The sequence below is a fragment of the Bos indicus genome, chromosome 4 (genome assembly GCF_029378745.1).
Source record: "Bos indicus isolate NIAB-ARS_2022 breed Sahiwal x Tharparkar chromosome 4, NIAB-ARS_B.indTharparkar_mat_pri_1.0, whole genome shotgun sequence".
Classification (NCBI taxonomy): Eukaryota; Metazoa; Chordata; class Mammalia; order Artiodactyla; family Bovidae; genus Bos; species Bos indicus.
The window spans coordinates 114,131,540-114,159,382 of record NC_091763.1 but is presented as its reverse complement, the minus strand read 5'-3'; the positions used below and the strand labels follow the sequence as shown (position 1 = coordinate 114,159,382).

General features: G+C 55.5%; 1 protein-coding gene and 1 long non-coding RNA gene across 2 annotated transcripts in view; one reads left to right on the top strand and one right to left on the bottom strand.

Moving 5' to 3' along the window:
- The first annotated feature begins 4,532 nt into the window (after window positions 1–4,532).
- SMARCD3 (SWI/SNF related BAF chromatin remodeling complex subunit D3) overlaps window positions 4,533–27,843 on the top strand; it is a 33,245-nt gene continuing 9,934 nt past the window's right edge. Inside the window, exons 1-2 of the mRNA XM_070788434.1 lie at window positions 4,533–4,632; window positions 6,149–6,289. Of these exons, the coding sequence (XP_070644535.1) occupies window positions 6,251–6,289 (39 nt within the window). The 5' untranslated portion in view covers window positions 4,533–4,632; window positions 6,149–6,250. The remainder of the gene's footprint in view (window positions 4,633–6,148; window positions 6,290–27,843) is intronic.
- Window positions 19,291–25,115, bottom strand: LOC139182806 (uncharacterized). Its single transcript, XR_011566376.1, has 2 exons — window positions 25,024–25,115; window positions 19,291–23,245 (listed from the first exon to the last, which is right to left on the bottom strand). It is a non-coding gene; the product is annotated as an uncharacterized lncRNA (long non-coding RNA).

Genomic DNA, 27,843 nt, shown 5'->3' with positions numbered 1-27,843 from the left:
AAACAGTGACAGACTTTATTGTTTTGGGCTCCAAAATCACTGCAGATGGTGACTGCAGACAAGATATTAAAAGACAGCTGCTGCTTGGAAGAAAAGCTATGACCAACCTAGACAGTGTATTAAAAAGCAGAGACATTACTTTGCCAACAAAGGTTTGTTTAGTCAAAGCTATGGTTTTTCCAGTAGTCATGTATGGATGTGAGAGTTGGACCATAAAGAAGGCTGAGCAATGAAGAATTGATGCTTTTGAACTGTGGTGTTGGAGAACACTCTTGAGAGTCCCTAGGACTGCAAGGAGATCCAACCAGTTAATCCTAAAGGAAATCAGTCCTGAATATTCAGTGGAAGGACTGACGCCACCTGATACGAAGAACTGACTCCTTGGAAAAGACCCTGATGCTCGGAAAGATTGAAGGCAGGAGGAGAAGGGGACGACAGAGGATGAGCTGGTTGGATGGCATCACCGACTCGATGGACATGAGTTTGGGCAAGCTCCAGGAGTTGGAGTAGGGAGGCCTGGCGGGCTGCAGACCATGGGGTGGCAGAGAGTCAGACACGACTGAGCGACTGAACTGAACTGAGGGAAACGGTAGATCAGTGGTTGCCAGAGGTTAGGTTAGGAGAGGGAAAGATGAAGGGATGGAGCACAGAGGATTCTTAGGCAGTGAAACTATCCTGGATGATACTGTGATGCTGGACACATGCTGTTGTTATACATTTATCCAAACCCAGAGAAAGTGCACCAGCCAGAGTGACCCCTGTGGTCACCCATGGGCTTTGGGTGATTGAGACGTGTCAGTGTGTGTGTGTTCATCAGTAGTAACAGGTTTAACCGCTCTGGTGGGAGATGCTGGTTACAAGGGAGGCTGTGTGTCAGGTGGGGCGGGGGAGGGAGTATACGGAAACTGCCCGTACTTTCTGCTCTATTTTGCTGAGAATCTAAAATTGCCCTAGGGTATTCCTTGGCAGTCCAGTGATTAGGACTTTTCGCTCTAACTACTGAAGGCCTGGGGTTTGATCCCGCAAGCCACGTGGTGTGACCAAAATTAAAAAAAAAAAAAAAAAGCTCTAAAAAAATAAAGCAGGCTTAAGCTAAGTATGAACTCTAGAGAAAATAAAAGGTACCCAGGAAAAGAGGAACATTCACAGTTTGCTATATGGGCTCAGCCAGGTTTCCTGGGGCCTGAAGTTTATACAATTGAGGGAGAAGTCTTTAAGAAAAGAACAACACTAAATCAGAAAAAAATCCGATCAAATCTCAGAGAAATTTCTGGAAGCTTTGTACTTTCCCTGTCCTGACAAAGCCCAAACTCCTGAGCAAGCACCGCAGACACCCTGCCCTGGACACGGATCTTCACCTGCTCCGGCACAAATGGGGGGCCGGCAGTGCTCAGCTTCTCAAAACTCAGCACCAACACCCCCCCTTCTGTGAATGTACCCCGCTACTCCCTTCCCCAGGGCTTCCTGCAGGGCGTGGGAAGAAGCCGGAGGTGGATTTGAATCCCAGCTCTGCCACGTAGGAGCTACATGGCCTCGGACACATCCTTTGACCTCCCGGAGCTTCGTGCTTTATCTTCTATAAACACAAATACTAATGTCTGTCCTACAGGAGGGCTGGAAAGAACAAACACCTGATCCAGAACTGGGAATGTGGGGAGGGCAAGGAAACACGTCTTTCTTGCTGCCTAGCAGCATTAATTTTTCTTTTACTTGTGGTAAAAAAAAAAGAAAAGAAAATTTACCATCTTAACTTTTTTAAGTGTAAGGATCTGTGGCATCAAGTACTATCACCTTGCTATTAGACCATCAGCACCACCCATCCACGGGGCTCTTTTCATCCAGCAAGACCAATTCTGTCCCATTAAACCCTAACTGCCCACTCCCTCTCCTCCCAGCCCCAGCACCCTCCGTTCTACTTTCTGTCCCCTCCAGCACTGGGACTGGCCTCTGTGACTGCACTGCGTGAGAGCGAAAGTGAAAGTTGCCCAGTTGTGTCCGACTCTTTACGACCCCACTATACAGTATACAGTCCATGGAATTCTCCAGGCCAGAATACCAGAGTGGGAAGCCTTTCCCTTCTCTAGGTGATCTTTCCAAGCCAGGGATCAAACCCAGGTCTCCCGTATTGCAGGCAGACTCTTTACCAGCTGAGCACAAGAGAAGCCCAAGAATACTGGAGGGGGTAGCCTATCCCTTCTCCAGCGGATCTTCCCTACTCAGGTATTGAACCAGGGTCTCCTACACTGCAGGTAGATTATTTACCAACTGAGCTATCTATTTACATGTATTCATCCCCCATCTGGAGCTTCCCTGGTGGCTCAGATGGTAAAGAATCCACCTGCAATGCTGAAAACCTGGGTTTGATCCCTGGGTCGGGAAGATCCCCTGGAGAAGGAAATGGAAACCCACCCCAGTATTCTTGCCTGGAGAATCCCATGGACAAAGGATCCGGCTACAGTCTATAGGGTTGCAAAGAGTCAGACATAACTGAGTGACTCACACTTTCATTTTTCAACCCCCATATGGCCCAGAGGCGTCTCACACCCCTGCGCCACAGTCTGGTACAGAGCCAGGCCCACAGTAATACCAGCTCCAGGAGGAGATGCAGGACCCCTGAGCGAGATACACAGACAGAAGTTCTCGAATGGGTTCATGGATTCCTGGTCTGATTTTACATAGCAGGTGATCAGAAAATATTAAAAGTCTTACAGAAGATACAGATGATTTTTGTAAGCATTTACTTATTTGTTGAATGGGTAAAATAGTCTAAATTCAAAACCTACAAGTGAAAATAGAGTGGAAAGTAAATGTCCCTCCACTCCAACCTCCAGCCCTCTGGTGACCAGAGGGCACCACTGTGCCCATTTTCTCCTGGATCCTTCTAGAGGACTTGTGATTGTGTATAGTGAAGCACTCACGAGCACATACATCACACATCACACACTTTGGCACACTTTGCCCACCGTTCTGCACACTTTTCTTTTATTCTCTTGTCTCATCTTTGAGATTCTTCTCTATCCTCCTCTATCAGCACACACAGGGTTTCCCTACTGTTTGATAGATTCATTGAGTGGCATATTCATCTTGTCACGTTTACATCCGTCACCTGATTTATTTACTTTGTCACCTGCCAACGAACATTTAGACATCGCCAGTTTCTTGGTATTCAAGCAGCACTACAGTGAACAACCCCAGATTTCACTGACTCATGGCTGAATTTTATATAGTGTGTATCTGTTAATCCCAAACTTAATTTATACCCCCATCCTCTTTGGTAATCCTACATTTGTTTTCTGTGTCTGTGAGTCTATTTCTGTTTTGTAAATAAATTCATTTGTGTCATTTTTTTTTTAGATTACACGTACAAGTGATATGATGTTGTCTTTCTCTGTTGCAGGCAACAGAATCTTATTCAGCCTTAAAAGAGAGAGAATTCTGACACATGCTACAACATGGAAGAACCTTGAGGTCCTATGCTAGTGAGCTGTTAGTCACTTAAGGGCAGCTATTGTAGGATCTCGCTTATGCCAGGCTCTCAAGATAGTCAGGTTCACAGAGATAGAGAGGTGGGCGAGTGAGCAGAGAGGTTCATCTGGGCTTCCAGAGTCCCTGCAGAGAGAGGAGCAGAGCTGGAGGGACCCACATGAGACCTTGGGGCTCCCCTGATAGCTCAGCTGGTAAAGAATCCACTGGCAATGTGGGAGACCTGGGTTCGATCCCAGGGTTGGGAAGATCCCCTGGAGAAGGGAACAGCTACCCACTCCAGTATTCTGGCCTGGAGAATCTGACACATGCAAAGAGTCTGACGTGACTGAGCGACTTTCACTCACTTACTCAGATTGAGACCATGAGTGTGCAAGCAGATAATGGGGTGGGGGATATTGGTCCGAACCTGTCCCAGCACGGGTGTGTGTGTTTGTGGTGTGTGTGGGTGTGTGTGTTGTGTGTGTGGTCTCTGTGTGCCTGGTGTGTGGGGGGTGTGTGTGTGGTGTGTGTGGTGTGTATGTGTGTGGTGAGTGTGTGTGTGGTGTGTATGGGTGTGTGATGTGTGTCTGTGTGTGTGGTATGTGTGCATATGTGTGTGGTGTGTTTGTGTGATGTGTGTCTGCGTGTGTGGTGTGTGTGGTGTGTGGTGCGTGTGGTGTGGTATGTATGTGTATGTGGTGTGTGTGTGTGGGGTGTGTGCGTGTGTGCGTGTGGTGTGGTATGTGTGTGTGTGGTGTGTGTGTATGTGGTGTGTGTGTAATGTGTGTGGGGGTGTGTTTGGTGTGTGTGTGGTGTGGTGTGTGTATGTGTGTGTGTCCTGGAGTGGGTACCGCCTGCGATCACTCGGGATGCTCTGGCGGTCTGGGTAAGCCCGCGGAGGAGCAGGCGCGTCTGCAGACCTCCAGCGCATCCGTGTTCAGCCCGAAGCTCACGACGGGCCTGCGAGCCCGGCGATCACAAGTGCGGATGCACGGGGCGACGCCGTCCGCTCCGATCCCTAACTCATTATTAAGCCGCTCGCTCTTTGCAGACGCTCCCTGCGCCTCCCCCGCTCCGGGCTGCGGCGGCGGCGCAGGCGCCGGGCCGAGCCGAGCGCCGAGCGGGGAGCGAGCGGCCGCGCTCCGGGCCGGGGTCCCGGGGGAGCAGGTGAGCGACCCGCGCCGCGCGGTCCCCGGGCCACCAGAGGAGACGCCGCCGGGCCGCGCTGCGCCGGCGCCCCGGCCTCCCTGTTTGTCGGTGCCCGTTTTGCCTGCGTTGACATCACCCCCCTCCCTTGCCTGGCACCCCTCCTCCCCCACCCCGCCTGCTATCTCCTCTCCTCCCGCCTGCCTGGCATCCCTCGCCCCCCCCCCACGTCTGGCATCTCCCCCGCCTCCCCTGGCCTGGCATCTCCCTGTCCCCCCCACCCCCGGCTGGCACCTCCCTTCTTTCCCCTGCCTGGCACCTCCCCTTACCTGGCAGCCGTCTTCTGCTTCTTCCTCCTCCCCTCCTTCTTTCCTGACCGCCCCCCCCCCCCTCCTGACTCTCTCCCTCCCCTGCCGGGCACCTCCCCCACTCCCTCTCTTGCACCTCTTCCATGCCTGGCAGACTCCCATCCCTCCCCTCGCATTCTCCCCCCTCCTCACCCCTGCCTGGCATCTTTCCCTCCCCCCCCACCCAGTACCTCCCCATTCTCCCCTGTCTTTCCCCTCTTTCCCTTTGCCTGGCACCCTCCTGCCTGCTACCTTCCTCTCTTCCCCCGTGTCTGGCACCCACACCCCTCCCCATCGCCTGGCACTTCCTCGTGCTGCTCCTGACTGGCACCCTCTGCCTCCTCCCCACTCCCCGCCTGGCACCTGCCCTCTTTCCCCAGCCTGACATCTCCCTTCCTGCCCACTGCCTGCCTGGCACCTTCCCCATCTCCACTTGGCATCCTCTGGCCTGGACACCTGTCCCCCGTTCAGATCGTCCCGCTGTCTCCCACCTTCCCGCAGGTTACCTCCTCCCAGCCCTGGCCTGGTATTGTCTCCCCTCTTGGCATCGTCCCCATCTCATTGCCTCCCCTTCCTCCACACCCTTCCGGCCAACACCACCTACACGTGACCCTCAACTGCTCTCAAGCCCCCCCATACTTACTGAACTGCCCCCCGACACCCCACCATCTGCTCTGGTAGTGACCCTCGCTCCCACCTGTCCTGCTCTCGCGTGGGAGTAAAGCCAGGAAGGCTGTGCGCACAGGCAGGGCTGTGTGAGCTGGGCGGAGTACAGAGCAGGTCAGCTCTACCTACTGGCCACCCCCAGGATTCCCTTGGGATGGGGCCTGAGCTCCAGAAGGCATCCAGCTCCCATCCTGGCTCACGGTCCACCTTTCCGTTCTGCCAAGTCTCCCAGATTGCCCTGCCCTGCCAGGGCCCGGGCTCTGCCTGCATTCTCTGCTCTCATCCTCCCAACTCTGCCAGGAGGACCTGGCCTCCGACAGCTTTCTGCTCTCACACCAGTCCTTCTTGAACCACCCAGCCGGGCTGGCTCCTGCTCAGTGCACCTCCTGCCTTCCTCAGACCGTGCCAGGGAATGCCCCACACGTGGGGCCCCTCTAGCATCTTCCCCCGCCTCCTCGGGCCCACTGTGAGTCTGCTCTGTGCTCAGGGTCTGGGCCGCCCCTCCCACTGCCCTCTTCTTTCAGATCCTCCTCAGAATGGCCCTTGGTGCTGCAGGCACGGTAGGCTCTGGGCACGGGCACCAAGGGGGCACTGGATGAGTCCCCCGCTGCAGGACCCTGCCACCTATGACCGCAGGCCTTCAGCACCCGCCCGCCGTGGTACAGGTAGGCTCTGCCTTCCCCACCAGCCCCGGAGTGGCTGGGCCTCTGCTCACACTCCACGGCCCCCTCTTGGCACTTCCGCCCCCATCTGGCCCCTGGCAGTGCCTCTTCTCATGCCCTGCGAGGGCCGGAGCCTCTGCCCAGACCCTGCTGCCAGCTCCCCCTATCCACAACCCCCGCCCACCCCTACCCCCCATCTTGCTCGGTGTCCCTCACCTCTCGCCGTCCCTGGGCCCTGCCTTGCACGGCCATTGGAGCCAGGGACACGTGAGCCTGAAGCCAAATTTTTGCTTCATGTGAAAATGGTCTGGGGGCTCTGGCTTGTCCCACTTCCTCCTTCTTCCTTCCTCCTGGCTTGTGCCCAGATTTCCACCCCCCAGACACACACCTCCGTGCCCCTCACCTGTGTGTAAGTGCTCACATGCGCCCATAACACCCCACAAACACACACACTTACTGCAGCCAAGGGGAACCTGCTGAGCTGTGGTACAACTTGGGCCCTGGAAACCTACCCCGGACATGCTAGGGCGCACATCTTCAAGCCTTCTGAGCCCCAGGCAGGGCTTTGTTTGGGGCAGGAGGGGTGATGGTGGTACCCTGTTGTTGGGTGTCTGGTGGCGGCTAGTCCTGTGCTGACACGAGGCAGGCCCGGGCTCAGGGGTGCTCTCAGGCCCATTGCACATGAGTTGGATCCTCCTGAGTCTCCTCCCGGCAGCGTGGCAGAGAGGGGGACAGCCTGGCTAGTCCCAGGGCGGTGTCCCTGGTCCAGAAGGAAGCACTGAGGCACTGCATGGAAAGGCTGCCTGCCCCAGAGCCCGGACCATCCATGGGAGGGGGTTGGAGCCCAGTCTGAGCTCTCCCAGTCCAGCCTCACCAGTGGGCATCACCTGGTAACAGATTGGTGCTGTCGGGGGCCCTGGAGGTGTGAGGGCCCGGTCCCTGCCCTCAGGCCGGCAGTCCAGCAGAGGGAGCAGACTTGGCTGGCCGGCCCACAGGAAGTGCCCTAAGTAGCGCGATTTGAAGTAGGCGTTGGAGAACAGGGGGCTTCCCTGGTGGCTCAGCTGGTAAAGAATCTGCCTGCAATGCAGGAGACCTGGGTTCGATCCCTGCATTGGGAAGATCCCCTGGAGAAGGGAAAGGCTACCCACTCTAGTATTCTGGCCTGGAGAATTGTCCATGGGGTCGCAAAGAGTCAGACACTATTGAGCGACTTTCATTTTGGGAGAACAGGAAGGTGGGGCAGACTGGTGATACGAGGGTAGGGGGTGGACCAAGTAAGAGTGCTAGTCTCAGCTTCTCCTCCCTCGGAAGGAGCAGAGGAACTTGCTTTCCTGCCTGGACTGCTCTGAAGTCCAAGGCAGTCCTGCCCCTCTCTGCCCTGCACCCCTCTGGTAGGCTGGGCCCAGGGTGGTATGGGGCAGGGGCAGCCTGGCTGGCCCAGAGATGGAGCAGCACTGGGTGGCAGAGAGGCCGTGACCTGGTGCTGGTCACTGCGGAAACAGGTGCAGCTCATCCAGGCCCCCAGACAAAGGTTGACCCCCTATCCTGCAACCTAACCACCGCCAAGGTTAAGGGCGAATGTGTTCCTTAGTTTGTGGGGTTGGATTGTAAAAGGTGTGAGCTAGTCTACTAAATACATTCTTCCCAGGCAGCTCTGAAGTTCTGGGGCATCTGAAGGTGGAGGCCAGGTCAAATGTGGGGCTGGTTGATGGGAAGTCAGCCGAGTTTCCCAGGTACCCCAGAGTCAGGCCTCCACTTGGTGAATCCTCGTGAATTGCAGTTGCTCTGGGGTGCATTGAGATAATCCCTAAGGGGGTCCCCAGCAGCAGTAGGTGGGTGCCCTGGGCTGTTCCAGGCCTTGCCCAGAGGACCAGAGGAGGTCACCTAGCTGAAGGGGTGGGTGGAGAGGGAGGGGAGGCTTGAGAAGACCCCAGGGGGTCAGGAGGCTCTGGGAGCAGTAAGGGCACCTTAGTAACCCCTCGTCCCCGAGAGGCCCCGGTCATGCATTGAATCAAGGGTTCAGTCTAAGACTCCTGGGGAGTTGGGTACTCTGACCTCCCCACATGATGAAGGTGGTGAGGAGTGAGGTGCTGTGGGGTTTCTGGCGTTACATTTTGGAGTCCCCATTATCATAAAAAAAAAAAAAAAGGGCTTCCTTTGTGGCTCAGCTGGTAAAGAATCTACCTGCAATGCAGGAGACCTGGGTTCAATCCCTGGGTTGGGAAGATCCCCTGGAGAAGGGAAAGGCTACCCACTGGAGAATTCCATGGCAGTCCATGGGATCACAGAGTCGGACACAACTGAACGACTTTCACTTCACTACCATAAAACTGGCCTTCATTCTGCATGTGCAGTTGCAGGCAGGGAGCGGGCTTTGACGCCCGGCGGCTTGGGCACGTGCTGTCATTTGGATGCTGACAGGCCCGTGCCAGCGTCTAGACGGCGCGAGGGGTGGGCAGGCAGGCCAGGCGTGCAACAGCTGGAGCTGTCTTCACCCCAAATGCCCGCAGTGTGATTGCAAGTGAGAGCTGGTTGTCAGTGAGCTGTGAGCGGCAGAAGTAATGAGCTGAGGTGTCACCTGGAGAGGTGTCACCGGGGGACCCAGAGCCACAGACACTCAGGATGAGCACACGGCCCTTGATTTGGGCTGGATTCTGAGCCCTCTTGAATCGCTGCACCAGAGGGTTCAGCTGCTGCTGGGGGACACTCGGCCGAGGGTGACTGGGCAGCCATGGCTGTGTGGGACCTGCTGACCCCCAGTACCTCACAGGCGCCTGTGGGGACATGGTTGAGGGGGGTTTTGTGGGTGGGCAGCCATGGCTGTGTGGGACCTGCAGACCCCCAGTACCTCACAGGGGCCTGTGGGGACATGGTTGAGGGGGACTTTGTGGGGGGACAGCCATGGCTGTGTGGGACCTGCAGACCCCCAGTACCTCACAGGGACCTGTGGGGACATGGCTGAGGGAGACTTTGTGGGGGGCGGCCATGGCTGTGTGGGACATCCTCAGCCTGGCCCACGTCTCGATCTGCTTCCTACGCTGTGAAACCCATTTCTCTGTGACCCGAACTCACTTCCAGGAAATGTGAGAAATCGTCTCAGGAGTCTGTGGCTGTCCATGCCTTTACTGGAATGTAACAAACTTGGATCATCTCCCGTGTCGGCCTTCCTTTCCAGACGGAAGAACATTCTGGGGCTTGGAGTGAGGAGCAGTACGCTGTGAGGGGAGGGCAAGGGAGGAAAGATGCACTCGCAGTACGCTGTGAGGGAGAGGCAGGCAGGAAAGATGCACTCGCCTCGTTCCAAGAGAGCTTGAGGTGGTCTGCAAAGACACACAGAGTGAGGGGCCCGGGGCAGAGGACCGCAGGGCGGGGAGGGGACGCTGCGGCCCAGGGTGAGATGAGTGGGAGGAGGCCCGGTGTCACAGGGCAGTGTTAAGTGTTACACTTATAACAGGGCAAATGTAAGCAGTTACAGTTGCCTGTAAGACAAAAACCTAACCATTTGCCCCCCAAAGACTATGATTTCTGGCCCGGAGACCCCGAGAAGTGTCTCCCGTGAGGTGACGTGAGGGGAATCCTGTGTGACAGTTTTAGCGACATCCTCAACAATTCCACAGCAGTTTCCTCGGGCGCAGCCGAGGGCTGACAGAACATCACGGCCATTTAAGTCCTGCTGACTGTGCTCAATCCAAAGATAAAATTTAGAGCAACTGGAAGGATGCACTGCCTGTTAGTATTTACAACAGTTTCCAATATGTGTCAGGCAGCAGGGAAGTCTATTTAAAATCAGGAATCAAGTACAGAGTCACATTCTTGGGGAAGGGGATTATCCTCATAGGAAAATAAAGACCTGCATCAGTTCATCTGCCTGCAAAGCAGGAGACCCAGGTTCAATTCCTGGGTTGGGAAGATCCCCTGGAGAAGGAAATGGCAACCCACTACAGTATTCTTACCTGGAGAATCCCATGGATGGAGGACCCTGGCGGGCTACAGTCCGTGGGGTCACAAGAGTTGGACACGACTTAGCGACTAAACCACCACCACCACCAGTATATGTGCCTGACAGGTGAGCCTGGGTACGGGAAGTCCCAGCCACACACCCTTACCCCCAGGTCTTGAACCCTCCGAGGGCTAGACACAGATGCCAGGGATTTAGCAACTATTTGGCAGGGAATGCCGGATTGCATCGTTGAAAGCATCATTCAGGTCTTGACTTAAATACCACTTCTTCAAGGGGCACTCTCTCCCCACCTGAGGTGTAAAGTTCCACCTTCTTATATCTTACGTGTACATGCTAAATCGCTTCAGTCATGTCCGACTCTTTCCGACCCTATGGACTGCAGCCTGCCAGGCTCTTGTTCAGAATAGTGCTGGGGAAAAAAACACAAAACCATGTGTTTTTTTATGGTCATGCAGCTTGGGGGAATCTTAGTTCCCCGACCAAGGGTTGAACCTGGGTCATAGCAGTGAAAAGCGCAGAGTCCTAACCACTGGGCAGCCAGGGAATTCTCACTTTCTTGAATGAATGAGCAGATGAATAAGGCAGTAGGAGAGAGCAGGTGGCCCTGACAGCTGACCCTAAAGAAGCCTGAGATCCCTCTGCACTGTTGACCCCACACTCTCTATGCGCCCACAACCCAAGGGTGGGCCTGCCCGCCTTGACCTGCCAACACCTGAGCCGCTCTGGGGGGCCACACCTGGGGCAGTCCCTCGCAGATAGAACCTGTTCACCGTGATCCAGGAAATCATCCGCTCCTCAGTCGTTTTTGTGCTGAGGGAGGCTCTTCCCGCAACCTTGGTCTTGCCTTTGGAGTTACAGAGGATGGACCCCTTTTCTGCTTCCATGACAGGCCTCCTTAGAGACTGAACTCTGCCCTCTGCTTCCACGACATCTGACAGCCTCCAGCAGCTTGGAGGCAATTCTCCCACAGGCCCTGCATCTGCTCTGGGGAACGTCCAGCTCTGATCTCTTCAGACAGTCCCTACCTGGGGGCCTGTGCCGGCTGCTCGGACCTTGGCGCCCACTGGGAGAGCAGGATGCATAGGCTTCCGGGTCCCCCAAGCCTTCTTAGAGACTGAACTCTGCCCGGTCCCTGCCCCAGCCGACCTGGGCAGAAGCACTTAGCTCTCAGGCTCAGCGTCTGCAGTTAAGACGAGGCTTACTACCTCGTCTAGAAAGGTTCAGGCAATGCTGCAGACCGAGCTCTCTGCTCAAGGCCCGCACACCATGGCTGGCCTTGGCCCCTCATCACCGCTGGGTTAAAACGTGATGCTGGGCGCTGTGCCACCTCCAGGTGTCGTCTGTGGACCCCAGGGCACTGCTATGGTGACTCGTGTCTCCGTAGATTCCAGCCCGCTGTGCTTACTGCCGCGGGTTGTGTTGGAGTCGGCGAGAAGCCCCGGGGGCTTTCCGCACGCCCCCATCCCAATCCCCGCAACCTCCACCCCCCAGCAAGAAGGGCATCTCCAGGCCGGTTCTGAGAACTTAGATGCGGTTACCTTGTGAGCCTCCACTATCTCTCCAGCAGCATCTGGCCGTCCAGCCGGACGCAGTCTTTAGGAGGCCTGCCTTCTTGGCCTTTCATGACTTTTTTAGCTGGAAAAAAAAAAGTGTGGTCCTCCGTCTGTCCTGGACTTGCAAACAGATTCCTTCCGGTCTCCGCAGCTGAATCAACAGCGCGGGCCAGGTGGGTGGGCTTGGAGGAGGCGATGCCTGCGCGGGGGAAGGTACTGCCGGTGGGGGCGGCCCGAGTAGAGGGAGGGGAGGCTGACGTCCGCCAGTCTGCGAATCCCACTCCCCGCTGCCCCCACTGGCAGGTGCATCATGTGCTTTTGCTTTTTCTTGCCTGTTTCCCCTCTGAGCCCCAATTTTATCACCCCTCCCCCTATTTTGGTGGCTCAGATGGTAAAGAACCTGCCTGCAATCAGGAGACCCAGGTTCGATCCCTGGGTCGGGGAAAATACCCTCCCCCCCTCCCCGCCCCAGAAGGGAATGGCAACTCACTCCAGTATTCTTGCCTGGAGAATCCCATGGACAGAGGAGCCTGGGGGCGGGCTCCAGTCCTTGGGGTCCTGAACAGTCAGACACGACTGAGCGACTCTTCTTTCGCTTTTTCCTTTACTCCCATTCTACCCAGGCCCATTCCTTCAGGAGAAAACAGTCTTAGAAAATATGCCCCCTGGGGGGTGGACAGACCCCACTTTCTTCGCAGCACCTGAGGCCCAGTGCTGCGACTTCAGGAAGAAAGTCAGGGAAGCAGGCTGGGGTCAGACTAGGACAGCCAGTGTAGACCGAGGGCTTATTGGGGTTTGCAGACTCTCCCGTGGCTTAACTGGTTTATCTTCACCACAACACTGTGAGTTAAATATGATCATCACCACTTTTAAGATGGGAAACTGAGGTACACAGAGGCTAGGGAACGTCCCAGTGGTCAGGGAAGAGTCCCAGCTGAGTTCTGTCTACTGCTTCCTCAGAAGGGCCATGACCCAAACTGCAGCCCCCAAAGGACAAAGCAACCAGCCCTTTATAAGTGACCCCTTTCACCCCAGCTCTGAGGCAGGGGTCAAAGGCTAGTTGTCATGGTCTACAAGATCCACCCTACTTCCCATTGATTGCTGGGTCTCCAGGGACACGGACTTCCCACGTGGCACTACTGGTAAAGAATCCACCTGTAAGGCAGGAGATGCCAGTTCAGATCCCTGGGTGGGGAGGATCCCCTGGAGGAGGAAATGGCAACCCACTCCATACTGTTGCCTGGAGAATCCCATGGACAGAGGAACCTGGTGGGCTACAGTTCATGGGGTCACAGAGTCGGACATGACTTAGCGTGCACACGCATGCATGCCCTAGGGGTGTGAGAGACTCAACCAACCCCTAAAATAGGGAACAGGATGCTGTGGATTGTACAGCTCACACCCCTTCAGAAAGAGAGCCCCTCAACTCCATCTGTGTTGCCAGATTTCCAGTGTTTTAAGAGATTCTGAGAATCTGGCTTTTTATATGAAAGCTTCCCACTTTTAAGGTTTTTTTAAAAGTGTTTTGAGACGTACTATGGGCTGAGTGAAGCCTGTCTGGCTCTCCCAGCTTGCAGCATCCACCTCGAGCTTTCCTTACCCTGTCACCTGTCACCTGTCATCTCTTCTAGCCTTCAGGCCCTGAACCCTACATCGGTGTTTCTCAGGGGGCCCCAGTCTGAGACACACAGCACGAAGGGTTGCTGTCATTTTAGGTGGCCTCCTGTCATCAGTGAATCAGAAACAAAATGCAGAGTCTTGTCAAACACTCAAGGACCCTCTCCCAGGCAGAGAAGCATCATTCATCAGTTCTCAGAGATATGCTGCTTATGGGAAGGGCCGGGGCCTTGGACATGCTCCCTGTCGACTTGTCCATGTTGTAAACCCAGAGCAGGGGATGCTGGGGGAATTCAGGATGCTTGTGACAACCAGCAGGGGTGAGGGAGCAGTCAGATGATGAGCGGAAGAGAATGTTGACCTTGAGATCAGAACATGAGCATTTGAGTCCCTACTGGCGATCTGGCTCTAAGTCAATCATTAACCTGTGTTACTCATCTTTAAAATGGGTATACTAATGGGGCTTCCCTCATAGCTCAGTTGGCAAAGAATCTGCCTGCCATGCAGGAGACCCCGGTTCAATTCTGTGTCAGGAAGATCCCCTGGAGAAGGGGTAGGCTACCCATTCCAGTCTTCTTGGGCTTCCCTTGTGGCTCAGCTGGTAAAGAATCTGCCTGCAATGTGGGAGACCTGGGTTTGATCCCTGGGTTGGGGAGCTCCTCTGGAGAAGGGAAAGGCTACCCACTCCAGTATTCTAGCCTGGAGAATTCCATGGGCTGTATAGTCCATAGGGTCACAAAGAGTCAGAGCACAACTGAGCGGCTTTCACTTTCACTTTTCACTAATAGTAAACCTATTCGTGGATGGCTCAGCAGGTAAAGAATCTGCTGCAATGAAGGAGACCTTGGTTCAATCCCTGGGTCAGGAATATCCCCCGGAGAAAGAAATGGCAACCCACTCCAGTATTCTTGCCTGAAAAATGTCACAGAGGAGCCAGGTGGGCTACAGTCCAATGGGTCACAAAAGCCAGACTTTTAATTTCCTGGGATGTTGAAAGAACCAAATTAAATCAAGAATATTGAATCGTTTTATCAGCTGTTAAGCTCCATAAAGATTCATGTGTTCATTTGGAGGCCAAACAGCTTGACAAAGTTTCTCCCAGTAGCTTGAGTAAGACACACACAGGTGGCCTGAATGCAGTGTGCTAGTGAATATTTACAACTGGCTCTTGACAGGGTGGGAAGGGGGAGCTGAAATCTGATTTGTATCATCTGCTAATTTCTGTGGTATAAATACTCTACCGGAGCTGATTTTAAACTACCAACATGACACTCCAGCACATCACTGGGTATTAGTGTGACTGAGTAACTTTGCTGCCAACTGAGGGCTAAGCCAACAGGGTGTAGATCATTTGGAGAGAGGACTTGTCCTGTGCCTTTTTCAGTACATTCCATAAAGATTTGGATGAAGAGAGACGGTCCCACTCACTGGATTTATGAATGATGCTCAACTGGCAAGGGTGGGGGGAGGTAAATATATTGGATGAAAGAGTCGAGATCCAAAAGCTCTTGAGCTGGAAAAACCACTTAATTCTTACAAGAGGAATATCCTCGAATCCAAAAAGGCAACTTTAGAAGTATGGAATGGGGAGAGATGTTTTGTCACAAAATAGAAAGGGAGTCAAGTTTTTAATTGACAGGAAATTCGGTACAAGGCCAAAGTGGGGCGAGTGTTCACAAGAGAGTGCTGTGTTGTGAACAGTGAGAACTTCATTCAGTCCTCTGTGACTTAGAGGATTTTCACACGTGTCCTCTTGTTTCCATTTTCCTACTCACAATAATGCAGTGAGAGAGGGGAAATGATGCTGAACTCATCTTAGAGACGAAGAGACTGAGGCTAGAGAGCTTGGCCCTTTGTCCTCCCGTCGATAGGCGATGGAATGAAGACTCAGACTCAGGTCTTCCAGCCCCCAGGGCCTGCCCTGTGTTTTGCTCATAAGCACATCACTCTTTTTTTTTTTTTTTTAACTTTTTATTGGAGTAGAATTGATTTACAATGTTGTGTTAATTTCTGCTGAACAGCAAAGTGATTCAGTTATACATATATACACATCCTTTTTTTTTTTTGGCCTCACCACAGGGCTTTCTTACTTGCTGGACCAAGGATTGACCCGGGACCCTCGGCAGTCAGAGGGCGCAGAATCTTAACCAGTAGACCGCCAGGGAACTCCCATCTTTTTCATATACTTTTCTATTATGCTTTATCCCAGGATATTGAATGAAGTGCCCTGTGCTATTCAGTAGGACCTCGTTGTTTATTTAAGCACACTGTTCTGAGCACCCTGTGTTCCGTGGCTTCAGGCAAACCAGAGGCTGTGAGAGGAGCGGCTGGGTTGGGGGGCATGGAGCCCAAGGAATAGTGAGGAGCAGTGTTGAGAGGATAAGTTTGCTAGACCTGCCAAGACCAAGTGCCAGACTGGGCAGCTTTAACAATGGAAATGCATTCTCTCACAGTTTGGAGGCTGGTAGCCCAAGACGTGGGCAGGGCTGGTTCCCTCCAAGAGCTGTGAGAGAAGGCTGGGCTCCAGACCTCTCTCCGTGGCTGGTAGGCCACTGCCTTCCGCCTGTGTCTCCTCACGTTGTCTCTGTGTCTGCCTGTCTCTGTCGTAACCTCCCCAGTTTTATAACACCAGCCATATTGGATTAGGGACACCTTAGTGACCCACCTCATTCTAACTTGGTCACCTTCTTAGAGACCTCATCTCTAAAGATGGCGTTCTGAGGTACTGGGGTTAGGTCTCCAGCAAAGGAATTGGGTGGAGGGAGGGGACACCATTTTCCCATAACAGGGGACTTTGAGAGCTGCCTTCAGAAGGTGGTGGTGGTGGTGGTGTAGTCACTCAGTCGTGTCCGACTCTTTGCGACCCCATGGACTGTCCAGCCAGACTCCTCTGTCCATGTGATTCTCCAGGCAAGAATATTGGAGTAGGTAGCCATTCCCTTCTCCAGGGGATCTTCCTGACCCAGGGCTTGAACCCGCATCTCCTACATTGCAGGCAGATTCTTTACCAACTGAGCCATCAGGGAAGCCCCTTCAGAAGGTGGCGTCCTGTCTTATGAGAAGGGAGTTAATGAGTGCTGGGTGGCCAGAACCTCCAGGAGGTGACCTGGGTCACACCCACCACAGGAGGAACCAGGGCCCGGAGGAACAGTTTGACTTGCTGCCACCACGGACTCCCTTGGGCCTCTTGGCTGCCGGACACCAGCTTCGCACCCGGCTCTGTGTGGGAACACGCGGAGGTGGTGGAAGGCCTCCAGCGGTTCTTTTCCACAGATACGTGGGCAGTCTGGTACCCTGTGGGTACTTGGCTCAGCAGTACCCACAGCCCGTCCTCGGGCAGCTCTGCCGTTGCTCAGCCCTGGTGCCCCCACTGTCTCTGCCAGGGTTTGGGTGCAGCTCCCAGAAACTCACAGATTTCATCATCACCCTGGGGCCTGGCTGTGGCTGCTGGTGGCCCTACCACAGTCACCAGGGCCAACGGCCCCAGCAGGCCACAGTCCCTCCGAGGAGGACGCTCTCAGGGGCATTTGCTGATCTTTTCCGCAAGGAAGCCCAGAGCTCTGGGGTGAGGTGCACTGGTCCTCTGCTCCCCCCTCCTCGCGTTGCGGCTTTCACCATCGGGGGCAGGAGCTGCCGTGTGCTTCTCTGTCTTCCATGCTGTCCATGCCTTCAGCCCCGTCCGTTCCCACTCAGTCCTCAAACTCAGAGTCCTGGGGGGCCGAGGCTGTGTCCAGTGTGTGAATCAACGGTACCACATACAAGACGTCACATAGTGGGGGCTCACTGGACACAGGAAGGGGCCAGCAGCAGGGGTCAGGGGTCAGGGGCGTGGTGGGAGGCCCCGCGTGTCCTTCAGATGCCTCCATCAGCAGCTCCCAAACCTCAGCTTCCCTGGACCCAAGGGTTTCCTTCCAGTTGATTCACTACTCGTGGTGGCTTCTCAGCGTCTTCCTTTCCCTCCTTCCCTGCAGCCCCTCCCACCCTGTGTACTCATGGTCATTCTCCAGTCAAAGAAGCTTCCAGTGGTTTGGGTAGAACCCAGACTCCCCTGTGGCTCCCTGGCCACTGTGAATAATTGCCTGGCCGACCCCTCACGGCTACCCTCCTGTGGGACTCCTGATGGCCCGCAGCTGAGGGCTCTGAGGGCTCCTGTCTTCAGCAGTTCCCTAGCTGGGGGGTGGTTGGCAGCAGGACCCAGGGGTCAGGCAGGGGCCGAGCCCACAAGGTCCGGCAGGCTTAGCGTCAGAACCTAGTAATAGCAGGCACTTCATTAACAGTTTACTCTGCGCCAGATGCTGTGCTGGTCTGCCCACGTATACGACATTGTTTTAATCCTCACATCCACCATGAGTTAGGTGATGGGCTCCATGTCTTGCCGACGGGGAAAATGAGACTCAGACTGGTCAAGTGACTTGTACTTACTTATGGTCATGCAGGGGCTGAGCCAGGCATGAACCCAAGACTGTCTGATTCTAGAGTTGTGATTCTCAACCCTGGGCAGTTTCACCCTCTAGGGACAAAGGACAGTGTCTAGAGGTGGGGAGAGGAGCGTACTGGTAGAATTTATTGGATAGAGGCCAGGGATGCTCCTAAGATCATACAATACACGACGGCCCCACAGGAAAGCATTGTGTGTGTGTCAGTTGCTCAGTCATGTCCAACTCTGTGACCTCGTGGACTGCAGCTCACCAGGCTCCTCTGTCCATGGGATTCTCAAGACAAGAACACTGGAGTGAGTAGCCATTCCCTTCTCCATGGGATCTTCCTCACCCAGGGCTCGAGCCTGCATTGCCTGCATTGCAGGTAGATTCTTTACCATCTGAGTCACCAGGGAAGCCCACAGTAAAGCATTATCCAGCCCCTAAATGTCCACAGTTGCCACAGGTGAGAAGCCCCATTCTTGAGTCCAAGCTCGGAGCCATCACACTGAGGAGCTTGCAGAGACCTCCCCCAGGGCAGTAGGTTCAAGGCCTTTGGGAGGACAGGACCCCAGAAGAGATGGAGCAATGGGCAGGGCAGTAAGGCCCTGTGGTCACAGCTCTGGCCCAGGACAGAGTGGCTTGCAAGTGGGCCCAGGCAAGTGCCCAGATCTGGGATAAGGGCATGGGTCAGGGCAGGCCAAGGGGCTACCTGGAGGGGATTCACTATACAGGTGCAGGGTGAGGGCACCTGCTGGCCTGTTACACAGGTTTGCGGAAACCAGGAGTGATCCCCCAATCAGGTCCAGGCCCTGAGACCACCCACTCTGTCTCCCCCTGCCTGCCCCGTTGTGGGGCTTCATGAGCAGCTGTTCAAGCCCCAGAGACGTCTGGGGTGTGCTGTGTGGGGACATGGGAGGGGCCTGGCCTGGCTTTGACCATGACATCCTTGATTCCCAGACCATTGTCTCTCAATCCCACATACTTTTGCCTGGTTCCCCAAGAAACCTCGGGCCCTCTGCACACGGATAGAGACTTCTGCCTTTTGCTCGGATCATTTCTCCTACCTTCTTAGACCAGATCGGACCCTGTGAGTTCTCCACACCCATGACCGTCGAGTGGTATCAGGAAGGCAGGACGAGGTGGCACTGGGGCTGCCCACAGCCTGTGGGCAGGTAACCACGTGCTCCCAAAGGAAGCACCTGGGGTGATTCCTGGAGGACAGGGAGCCATCCCAACATGGTAGACCATGTGCGTGGGTACCAGCCAGGAGTTCTGTGGATGCACACGTATGCATCCATCTGTCCAGCCAGGAGAAGCCCCTGAAGGGCCCACTGATCCACCCACAGGAGCGAGGAGCCAGGGGCTTGTTCAGAGTTTAACTAGGATTCATTTTTTTGGCTAAAAGGTAATTCATACACAGGAACTAACACAACTTCCTCCAACACATTGACATGAATTTTAGACACCTTGATGGCAAGTTTTCTGGAATTTATATTCCCAATGTTTGAAACATTCTGCTTGAGATTTTTGGAGAGTGAGTTTTAAAAGATAATTGAGGGTAATTCAGCTTAAATGTGCACGCCTCTGGGGATCTTGATTTCCTTCTTTAAAAAACAGGTGTTTGGGGAAGGTGGAGGAGTGTGTGTGTGTGTGTCCCCAGCAGGAAGGCTCTCCATGAAGGGACACCAGAGAGGCAGATTGAGGTGAAGGAGAGAAGCCAGGGAGGGACCTTGACGTTGGGAGACCCGCTCTGCAGTCCCAGCCCTAGAACAGCATAGCGGCTTTGGGCAGGTCATATACCTTCTTAGTGCCTCCTTTTCCTCATCTCTAGAAAGGGAATCCCAGCCCCCACAGGACAGTTAGACCTTTCAGTTAGACCAGTTAATGAAAGTGCTTGAGCTGATGTTGTTGCTGTTAATCTTGCTAACCTCAAGCACAGATTGTAACATCGCCCAGCGTTTGGAAACACGCTGGAAATCTTGAGTAGACTTGGAGTGGGTTCTCATTACTCACACCTTTGAGATATTGGGGCTTCCCTGGTGGCTCAGTCAGTAAAGAATCTGCCTGCAATGCAGGAGACCTGGGTTCGATCCCTGGGTTGGGAAGATCCCCTAGAGAAGGGAATGGCTACCCACTCCAGTATTCTTGCCTGAAGAATTCCATGGAGCCTGGTGGGCTACAGTCCATGGGGTCGCAAGAGTCGGACACGATTGAGCGCCTAATACCTGAGATATTGGAGTCTCTGCCATGTGCCAGATCCTTGGGATTTATCCACACACAGGACATCAAGATCCTGGTTTTTGCGGAGCTTACATTCCAAGGGGGGAAAGAGAAGAGAAAAGCTAATGTACTAAATAAGTAGATGATACAGGACAAAGAAAGGTGTTCAGGACTTCGGAAAGAAACCCAGGAGGATGAAAGAAGAATGTGCAGGGGGGAGGGAGAGGGGGAGGGAGGCTTCTAACAGGGTGGACAGAAGTGTCCCATTGAGAAGGGGACATTAGAACAAGCACTTTAGAGAGGCGACAGTGTTAGCTGGAGGAAGCATGTTCCCGGCAGAGGGAACAGCAGGCTCCAAGGAGCGGAGAGAAGAGGGAGGCGGTGCAGGAGAAGGACACAGAGGGAGCCGGGAGGGGTGATGGGACTGGGTCCTGGGAGCCCCAGGACTCAGCCCTCACTGGCAATGAGATGGGGGGAGTTTGTGGGGGCAGAAGTGATGGCATCTGACTCCCTTTGCTAAAGGACCCCTCTGGTTGTGTGCTGAGAGTAGACCACTGGGGTCCAGGTTGGAAGCCAGCTTATTCACTGCTCATGGGTTGGAGTGGGCTGGGAGCCGTGGAGATGCGAGAAGCACTGGGTTCTGGATGCAGAGCCAACAAGACTTCCTTCGGATTGGATGTGGGGTGGGAGAAAAAGACAGGATTCCAGGATGTGCCCAGCTTGCCGAAGCAGTGGAAAGCAGTGGGAAGCAGGGTGAGGAGGGCGAGCAGCGAGCTGTGTTTGAGGTGCGAGAGCGGGGGTTTTGTTGTGGGCGAATCTATTCAAGATCCAGGTGGAACTGATAGTGTGTGAGTAGACACTACGTGAGTCTAAGGGCTGGGAGAGAAAATGGGCTGGAGGAAAACTTGGAGAGTTGTCAACATAGAGAAGGTATTTACAACTCTGAGACTGGGTGGTGGATGAGATCTCCAAGGAATGATTGTGGAGCAGGGAACAGGAACATGGTGCGGGGCTGAAGCATTGGAGCCACGGCCCAGAGCGTTCCAGACGGGGGACAGCAGCTCATATGCAGGGGGATGGCCGGGTTTAGGTGGGAGCACAGAGAACTCAGCTGCAGGAACCAGGGGAGCGGTTGCCGGGAGGTGGGAGGATATGGTGGGATCTCTGGAAGTTCTTCAGAGGCTTCTCTTTTCTCCGGGAAGGGAGAAGCAAGGGCATCAGCTGGGAGAGAGGAGGAGGTTGGAGGAGAAAGAAGATGTGGAAAACTCACATAGGAGACTGAGAGCGGGGAAGGACCTGATGGTTTAGAGAAGGAGGGGGCTGGTGGGCAAGATGAGGCCAGCTGAAGTCCAAGCTCCAGAAAAGACAGTGGGGCCAGGTCGTTGCAGTGGCGTGTCTTCTCCAGCCACATCAGGTCCTGGAGTGCAGGGGAGGGGTTGATAAAGCCGGTTTAACTCTTAAATAAGCGCGCCAAGAGTATGTGCAAGGGAAGTAAAAGTGGTAAAGTTTACATTATGTATGTTTTTTGTTGTTCAGTTGCTAAGTCATGTCGGACTCTGGGACCCCTTGGACTGCAGCATGCCAGGCTTCCCTGTCCTTCACCATCTCCTGGAATTCGCTCAATCTCGTGTCCACTGAGTTGGTGATGCCATCCAACCGTCTCATCCTCTGTCACCCTCTTTCTCCTCCTACCCTCAATCTGGGTTAGGGTTAGGGTTAGGGTTAGGGTCTTTTCCAATGAGTCAGCATCAAGGTCTTTTCCAATGAGTCAGCTCTTTGCATCAGATGGCCAGAGTACTGGAGCTTCAGCTTCAGCATCAGTCCTTCCAATGAATATTCAGGGTGGATTTCCTTTCGGATGGACTGGTTGGATCTCCTTGCTGTCCAAGGGACTCTCAAGAGTCTTCTCCAACACCGCAGTTCAAAAGCATCAATTCTTGGGCGCTCGGCCTTTATGGTCCAACTCTCACATCTGTACATGATTACTGGAAAAACCATAGAGGTATGTTTTACCATAACTAAAAATAAGAAAGAGTAAGTGTAAGAAGGTGTGTTTGTGATGAGGGGTGCAGGTCAGAGAAACGGACCAGCAGTTCCAGTGGCATCACAGACTTTGGATGTCAGGGAGCTGGACAGGGAGATGGTGGTCAGAGAGTGGGGTGTAAGGCTGAGATTGGTGGTGGGGCTGGAATGACAAGGATGCAAGAGGTGAAGCTGGCATGAGTGACTGAGGGAGGGCAGAGAATCGCGGGAGGAGAGGCAGCCCAGGAACCCAGAGCCCTGACGTGTGGGAGGGACTGTCCATGAGGACCTGGGAAAGCAGCAGGAAGAGGTCAGGGGTGACAGAGGGAATGGCTGTGAGCCAGGAGCTAGGATGCTCCAGAAAAGAAGGCGCCATGGAGGTAAAATGCAAAGCCAGGGGTCTGGAAGCAGCAGCAGCGAGGGGCAAGGAGGGTCCTAACCCACCTGGAGGCCAGTGGCAAGGCGGACTCTGTGAATACCACTGCCTTGCACAGAAGATTTCAGGGGGAGTGGTTACTCAGTGGTTTCTGCCACAAGAAGGCAAAACAGATGTTCACAGAAATGGCTGAGTGTATTGGACACTTTCCTATGACAGCCCACATGGAGAAGAACTTGGGTTGGGAGATGGCTGCGGAAGAGGGGTGCACACAGCCTTGTGGGGCCCAGGGTACAGGAGTTGAGGGGAGTCTGGGCCTTTCGATGACTCCGGACACAGTGGGCACACAAAAGGCATTATGGCAGGAAGGCAGCCCCCCACCCTGGCCCAGGGGACACCAGGGCAGAATGGCACCTTAGTGTTAAGAGGAGAGGGGGCCCTTTCAGACCCTGTGAGCAGGGCTCACCCTTCCCTCCTAAAGGAGTTACAGAGGTCTGGAGACCTAGCCTTGGGTGGGTCCCCTGGACATTTTATCTGTACATTCCACTGCCTGCTACCACTTGGCTTAATTTCCCAAAAAATCCTTTAAGGAAGTAAGGATGATTTTTTTTTTTTTTTGGTATCAGTTTTCTTGACTGAGGTGACATTTCCGGCCTCAGAATGCAGTGGTTCGCAGGACTCCGTCCAACCCCCTGGTCAGAGCCCTGTAGCAGAGCTTAACCTCCTGGGGTGAGGGCTGGGGTGCTGGCCACCAGCACCTTCTCCTGGTGTCAAACAGGTGTCAAACAGCTGTGGGACAAACAGGAGAGGAAATCAGTAGTGCTGGATGGGGCCCCTGTCCGCCAAGAAAGAAGACGGCCGGGGTGCCAGCAGGGCAGAGTGCTGGCTGCAGCCCCTCGGGGGTGTGAGAGGGTCTCCCCAGGCTTTGTAGCGAGGTAGGCACCTACACCCCCACTCCCCAAGAAAGAGAGGGAGAAGCCCCCTTCTGCTTGGAGCCCTCTTGCTTTTGCCACTGAATCTACCCAGACAGACGGGTGCTGGAAGATGAGTAGGGAGCAAGGATGGCTCTGTGGGACACCTACCTGCCTGCCGCTCCCCCACTCTGGCAGAGCTATGCCCTGGGTTGTGCCCTGAGGCTGTGGGAGCCATCTGGGGCAGTGATAGCACCCCTCGGCGTCCTGGAGAAACACCACCCCACAGACCCACCTATCCTCTCAGAATGGGTCCAGGACAGTGTGGCTTGCTTTTTGCTACAGGAAGTGGAAGTGTTAGTTGCTTGGTTGTGTCTGACTCTTTGCGACCCCACGGACCATAGCCCCACCAGGCTTCTCTGTCCATGGGATTTCCCAGGCAAGAATACTGGAGTGGGTGGCCATTCCCTTCTCCAGGGGATCTTCCTGAGCCAGGGATCGAACCCTCATCTCCTGCATAGCAGGCAGATTCTTTACCGTTCTGAGCCACCAGAGAAGCCCGACCTGATTAATGGTGGCCCTGAGGGGAGTGAGGGAACACACTGTGAATCCCAGATGGGCCTTCCGTCTGAGCCCCAGAGGTCCAGGGAACAGGGAAGTACAGTGACTTGCCCAAGGTCACATGATGGTCTTGGCACCCTACTTTTTTTTTTTTTTTGCTTCTTTCTATCATATTTGTGTCTCTTGTGTTTGCAAAACTGACACAGAAAGACAAAGTCCCACGGAGACGGACAGCCCCTTTGGAGAGCAGCAGAGCAGGTCTTGGGCCCAGAAACATCCTCGAAGGAGGAGGGACGCTACTCTGGCCTCAGAAGGGCTTGGGGGGAGTAGCTAGGACGAGGGGGAGAACTGTGCCTGCCATGCCCCTGGTCTGGTCTACCAAGGTCCTGCCTGCTGGCTGGAGGAAGCCCCTCACCAGAGGTGGGGCGTAGGGTGCAGACTCCTCTTGGCCCAGCCCTGGGGACTGGGCCAGAACCTGAGGTCTAGCCAAGGTTTCCTGGGGGCCTGGGGCTTGGGCTAGGCAGGTCAGCTGGATCAGAGCTGCCTCTCGGCCCCTCTGGCATGCCCTGGCGTTTAGTGACCAGCGGAGAAAGTGGAAGCTGGGTTTAGGGGTGGGCCAGAACACAGAAAATCAGGGGTTCTCAGCCTGATCCAGTGGTCTCACTTCATTCCCTCTCAATCTCTCTCACACGCACACGCACACACAGTCTGTGGGGGTAATTTCATGGCCCTAAGGAGACCTTCATTGCTGGGGATACGGGGACGCGGGTGGTGGAACGCGGTCTCCCCCTCTAGCCTAGCTTCCTTTGTTCCTCCCTCGCCGTCCTCCCTTCCCGATCGGCTTCCCTCCTCTCCTAGCCTCCTTCTTTCCATTCTGCCCCTCCTCCCCGTCCTGCCCCCTCCGCCCCACCCCCAGCCGTGTGCCCGCCGCGGGGACCCCCGCGGAAGGCGGGAGGGTGGGACCCTCCGGGCGCCCCGGCCCAGCCTTGGTGGCCATCCTCCCGCCGGGAAAGAGTTAAAAGTCTCTCGGCTGCATCCCCCCGCCCCCCCCCACCGCCGCCGCCTTTGAGTCCCGCAGCTAGGCCCTGGGCTGACCTTCACCGCGAGGGAGGCGGCAGTGCGCATGCCCGGGCCGGCTCCCGCCGCTGCCCGGTTCCCCGGGCGGGCGAGGGCGAGGGAGGGCCGCCGCGGGCCGGGCCGTGCCCACCCCCACACACCCCCAGCGCCGGCCGCCCCCCGCTCGGGCGCCGTGGAGAGGGGGGAGGCTGCCGAGCCCGTCCCGGCGGTCGCGGCGCATCTCTCTGCGCGCGCGGGGAGAGGCGCTTTGCCATTTGGTGCTGGTGGTGCTTCGGCAAGGGAAGGAGAGATGGGGGGACGGCAGGGGGGACTCCGGCTCCGGGCGGACACGCGCGCGGCCTGCCCGGAGCGCGGCCTGGGCCCATCGGCCGTGTCGAGCTGGGAAGGAGGGCACCCTGCCCGCTGAAACCGGGGCCCTCCTGCCCACCCGGGGCGGGAAGCAGGAGCCAGCAGGCGGCGTGGCTCTTGCTGAGCGCCCTTCTGGGGCTGAGCCCTGAGGATCCTGGCCTTTGTGAGATGGGAGTCCTGGCCCCGGGACACCCACACTGGCGCCCCTGCTTTCTGGTCTGAAGGCAGCCCCCGCCCCGAGGGTGGGGGCATACCTGGGGTCGCCCCTGTAAAAGCAGTCTGCTGGTGAGGGCCTTGTGAGTGGGCAGATCGTGATTGAGTTGTGCCTGTGGGTGCAAATTCACGTGACTCCTTGTTCCTCTGGCCTTTGCATTGGTGCTTGCGCCCTGGGGGACACATATGCACTATGTATCTGCTGTCTCTGTGTCGGTAAGGATGCCTTCCAGAGAGAGGCTGCAGAGCGAGGCCCTGGGCCTGGGGTGGCCCAGGAAGGTGTTGTCTGTCGACTTGAGTGACCCTCCCCTCAGTACCACCAGATCCCTTCCTTGGCCTGACCATCTCCTTCAGTCTTGCCCACCACCAAGACCAGCCCCTCACAAATGCCAAGTGTGCCCACTGGGCCCATCTACCTCCTGTGCTGTCTTCTTTCTCCCAAAGGCCTCCCCAAGAGTTGAGAGCTCCAAGCTTTACACAAAGCTAGAGGTGTCTGCCCTTGTCCCTGTCCCCCAGGGGGACATGTCCCTGCTAGAAGCACCCACCAGGAGGTGGGGTGCCCTTGATGACTCACATCTTCAGGTAAGAGGCAGAGGGTGAGCTCTGTCCAGTGGCCCACTGAGCTCTGGGTGGTTGCAAGTGTTAGTAGGCATTGGTCAGGTCTAGTCCCTGTGTGCAGGCACGGGGGGGACAATGGACCTGAAAACCAGCCCCAGACTTCATGGGGCTGCAGCCCATTTGGAAAACTCTACATAACACACATGAAACTCAGGCACATGAGACATTAGTCAGCAGCAAAGTGCCATTTCATGGCCAGGGTAGATGGTAATGGGCATTCACAGAATAGAAATATCTGTGCACGGAAGTGGAACCAAGGAAAGCTTCCTGGAGGAGGTGGGGCTCCAGACGGGCTTTAAGGTATGAATGTGATTGGGACAAGTAGAGAAGCATTTTCAGGGATTCCAGGCAAAAGAATAGCAGGAGCAGAGGCTTGGAGATGGGAATGAGCGAGGGGTTTTGGAAGTTAGACAGACTGGAGAGATTACCTCCCCAGGTTACCAGCAGCCACCTTCGTGGCCAGTGGCAAACAACCACCCGTTCCCACCCATCAGGACCCATTATCTGTGAGTGTGGGTGTGGGGGAAGCCTGGGTAGAGGTGTGGTAGGAAGGGGCTCTCTAGGTCCCTGGTAAGGTAGAGGAGGAGCTGCATGGACCACCTGCCTTCTCTAGCCCTTCAGGGGATTGGCTGTGGGCACTGAAATGGACAGTGACAGCCAGAAGCACAACGGGGCCAAGGAAATCAGGCTGCAGGCAAAAAAAGACTCCCTAGGCAGAGCCACTCCCTGGGTTCTTGGTCCCGACCTCTGACGGCTTTCTAAAGGGTTGAGGGTCCGGCTGGGTCTTCAGGATCTAACCTCAAATAAAAAAGTGTACGCTGGGTCTTCAGGATCTAACCTCGAATAAAAATTTCCAGCAAATTCCCTAGGGCCCTGCCCCGCCCTCACCTGGGTACGGACAGTGCAGCCCCTGGAGGCATAAACTTGACCCCTTCTGGTCCCAAAGCCCCTGGGGCGCTTCCTCCCGGAGGCGGGGAGAAGGGTGTGGCCTCTGGGGGCGTGGGCGGGGCCAGGGCTCCCAGCCTGGGGACTCGCAGGGTTTGCCCCTCCTGTTTCCTGTCCCTCCTTCACCCCAGCTCCCTCCATACCACCCCTTCTGGGGCTCCCTCACGGCTCCACCCCTACCCCTGCTTTCTTTGGGGTCCAGAGGCTGGCCCTACCATACCCAGCGCCCCAGCTCCTGCAGGTCCCCCGCTCCCACCCACACCCCATTCCAAAGCCGTCAGGTCGCGCTGGCCTCCCCCTCCCCACCCATCCGTCCACCCCAGTTCCTTGCCTGCCCCCACTGCTTCCCTTCCCGTTCTCACGAGCCTGGCCCACCTCCCTCTCTCCGAAATTTCCCCTACTGCCTCGACTTTGTCACAGAGAGACAAAGACTCACATAGCCCGAAATAGACACCCGGAGCGGGGAGACACAGACCGTGTCCAGCCACACACACGCACCCGCGCCCGCCCGCGCGCGCGCACACCGGAGGCTCTGGTAGAGGGAGGCACACAGAGGAGGCATTTATCTGTGCACGCACGTAAACATCCACACCCACGGCCACCGGCCGTGCCCACACCAGGGTGCAGACACACTCGGCGGTGAGACAAGGGCGCACACATCTATGGACTGCAGGGCACACCGCCTCCGGGGCACACCCACCACGGCCGCCCGGT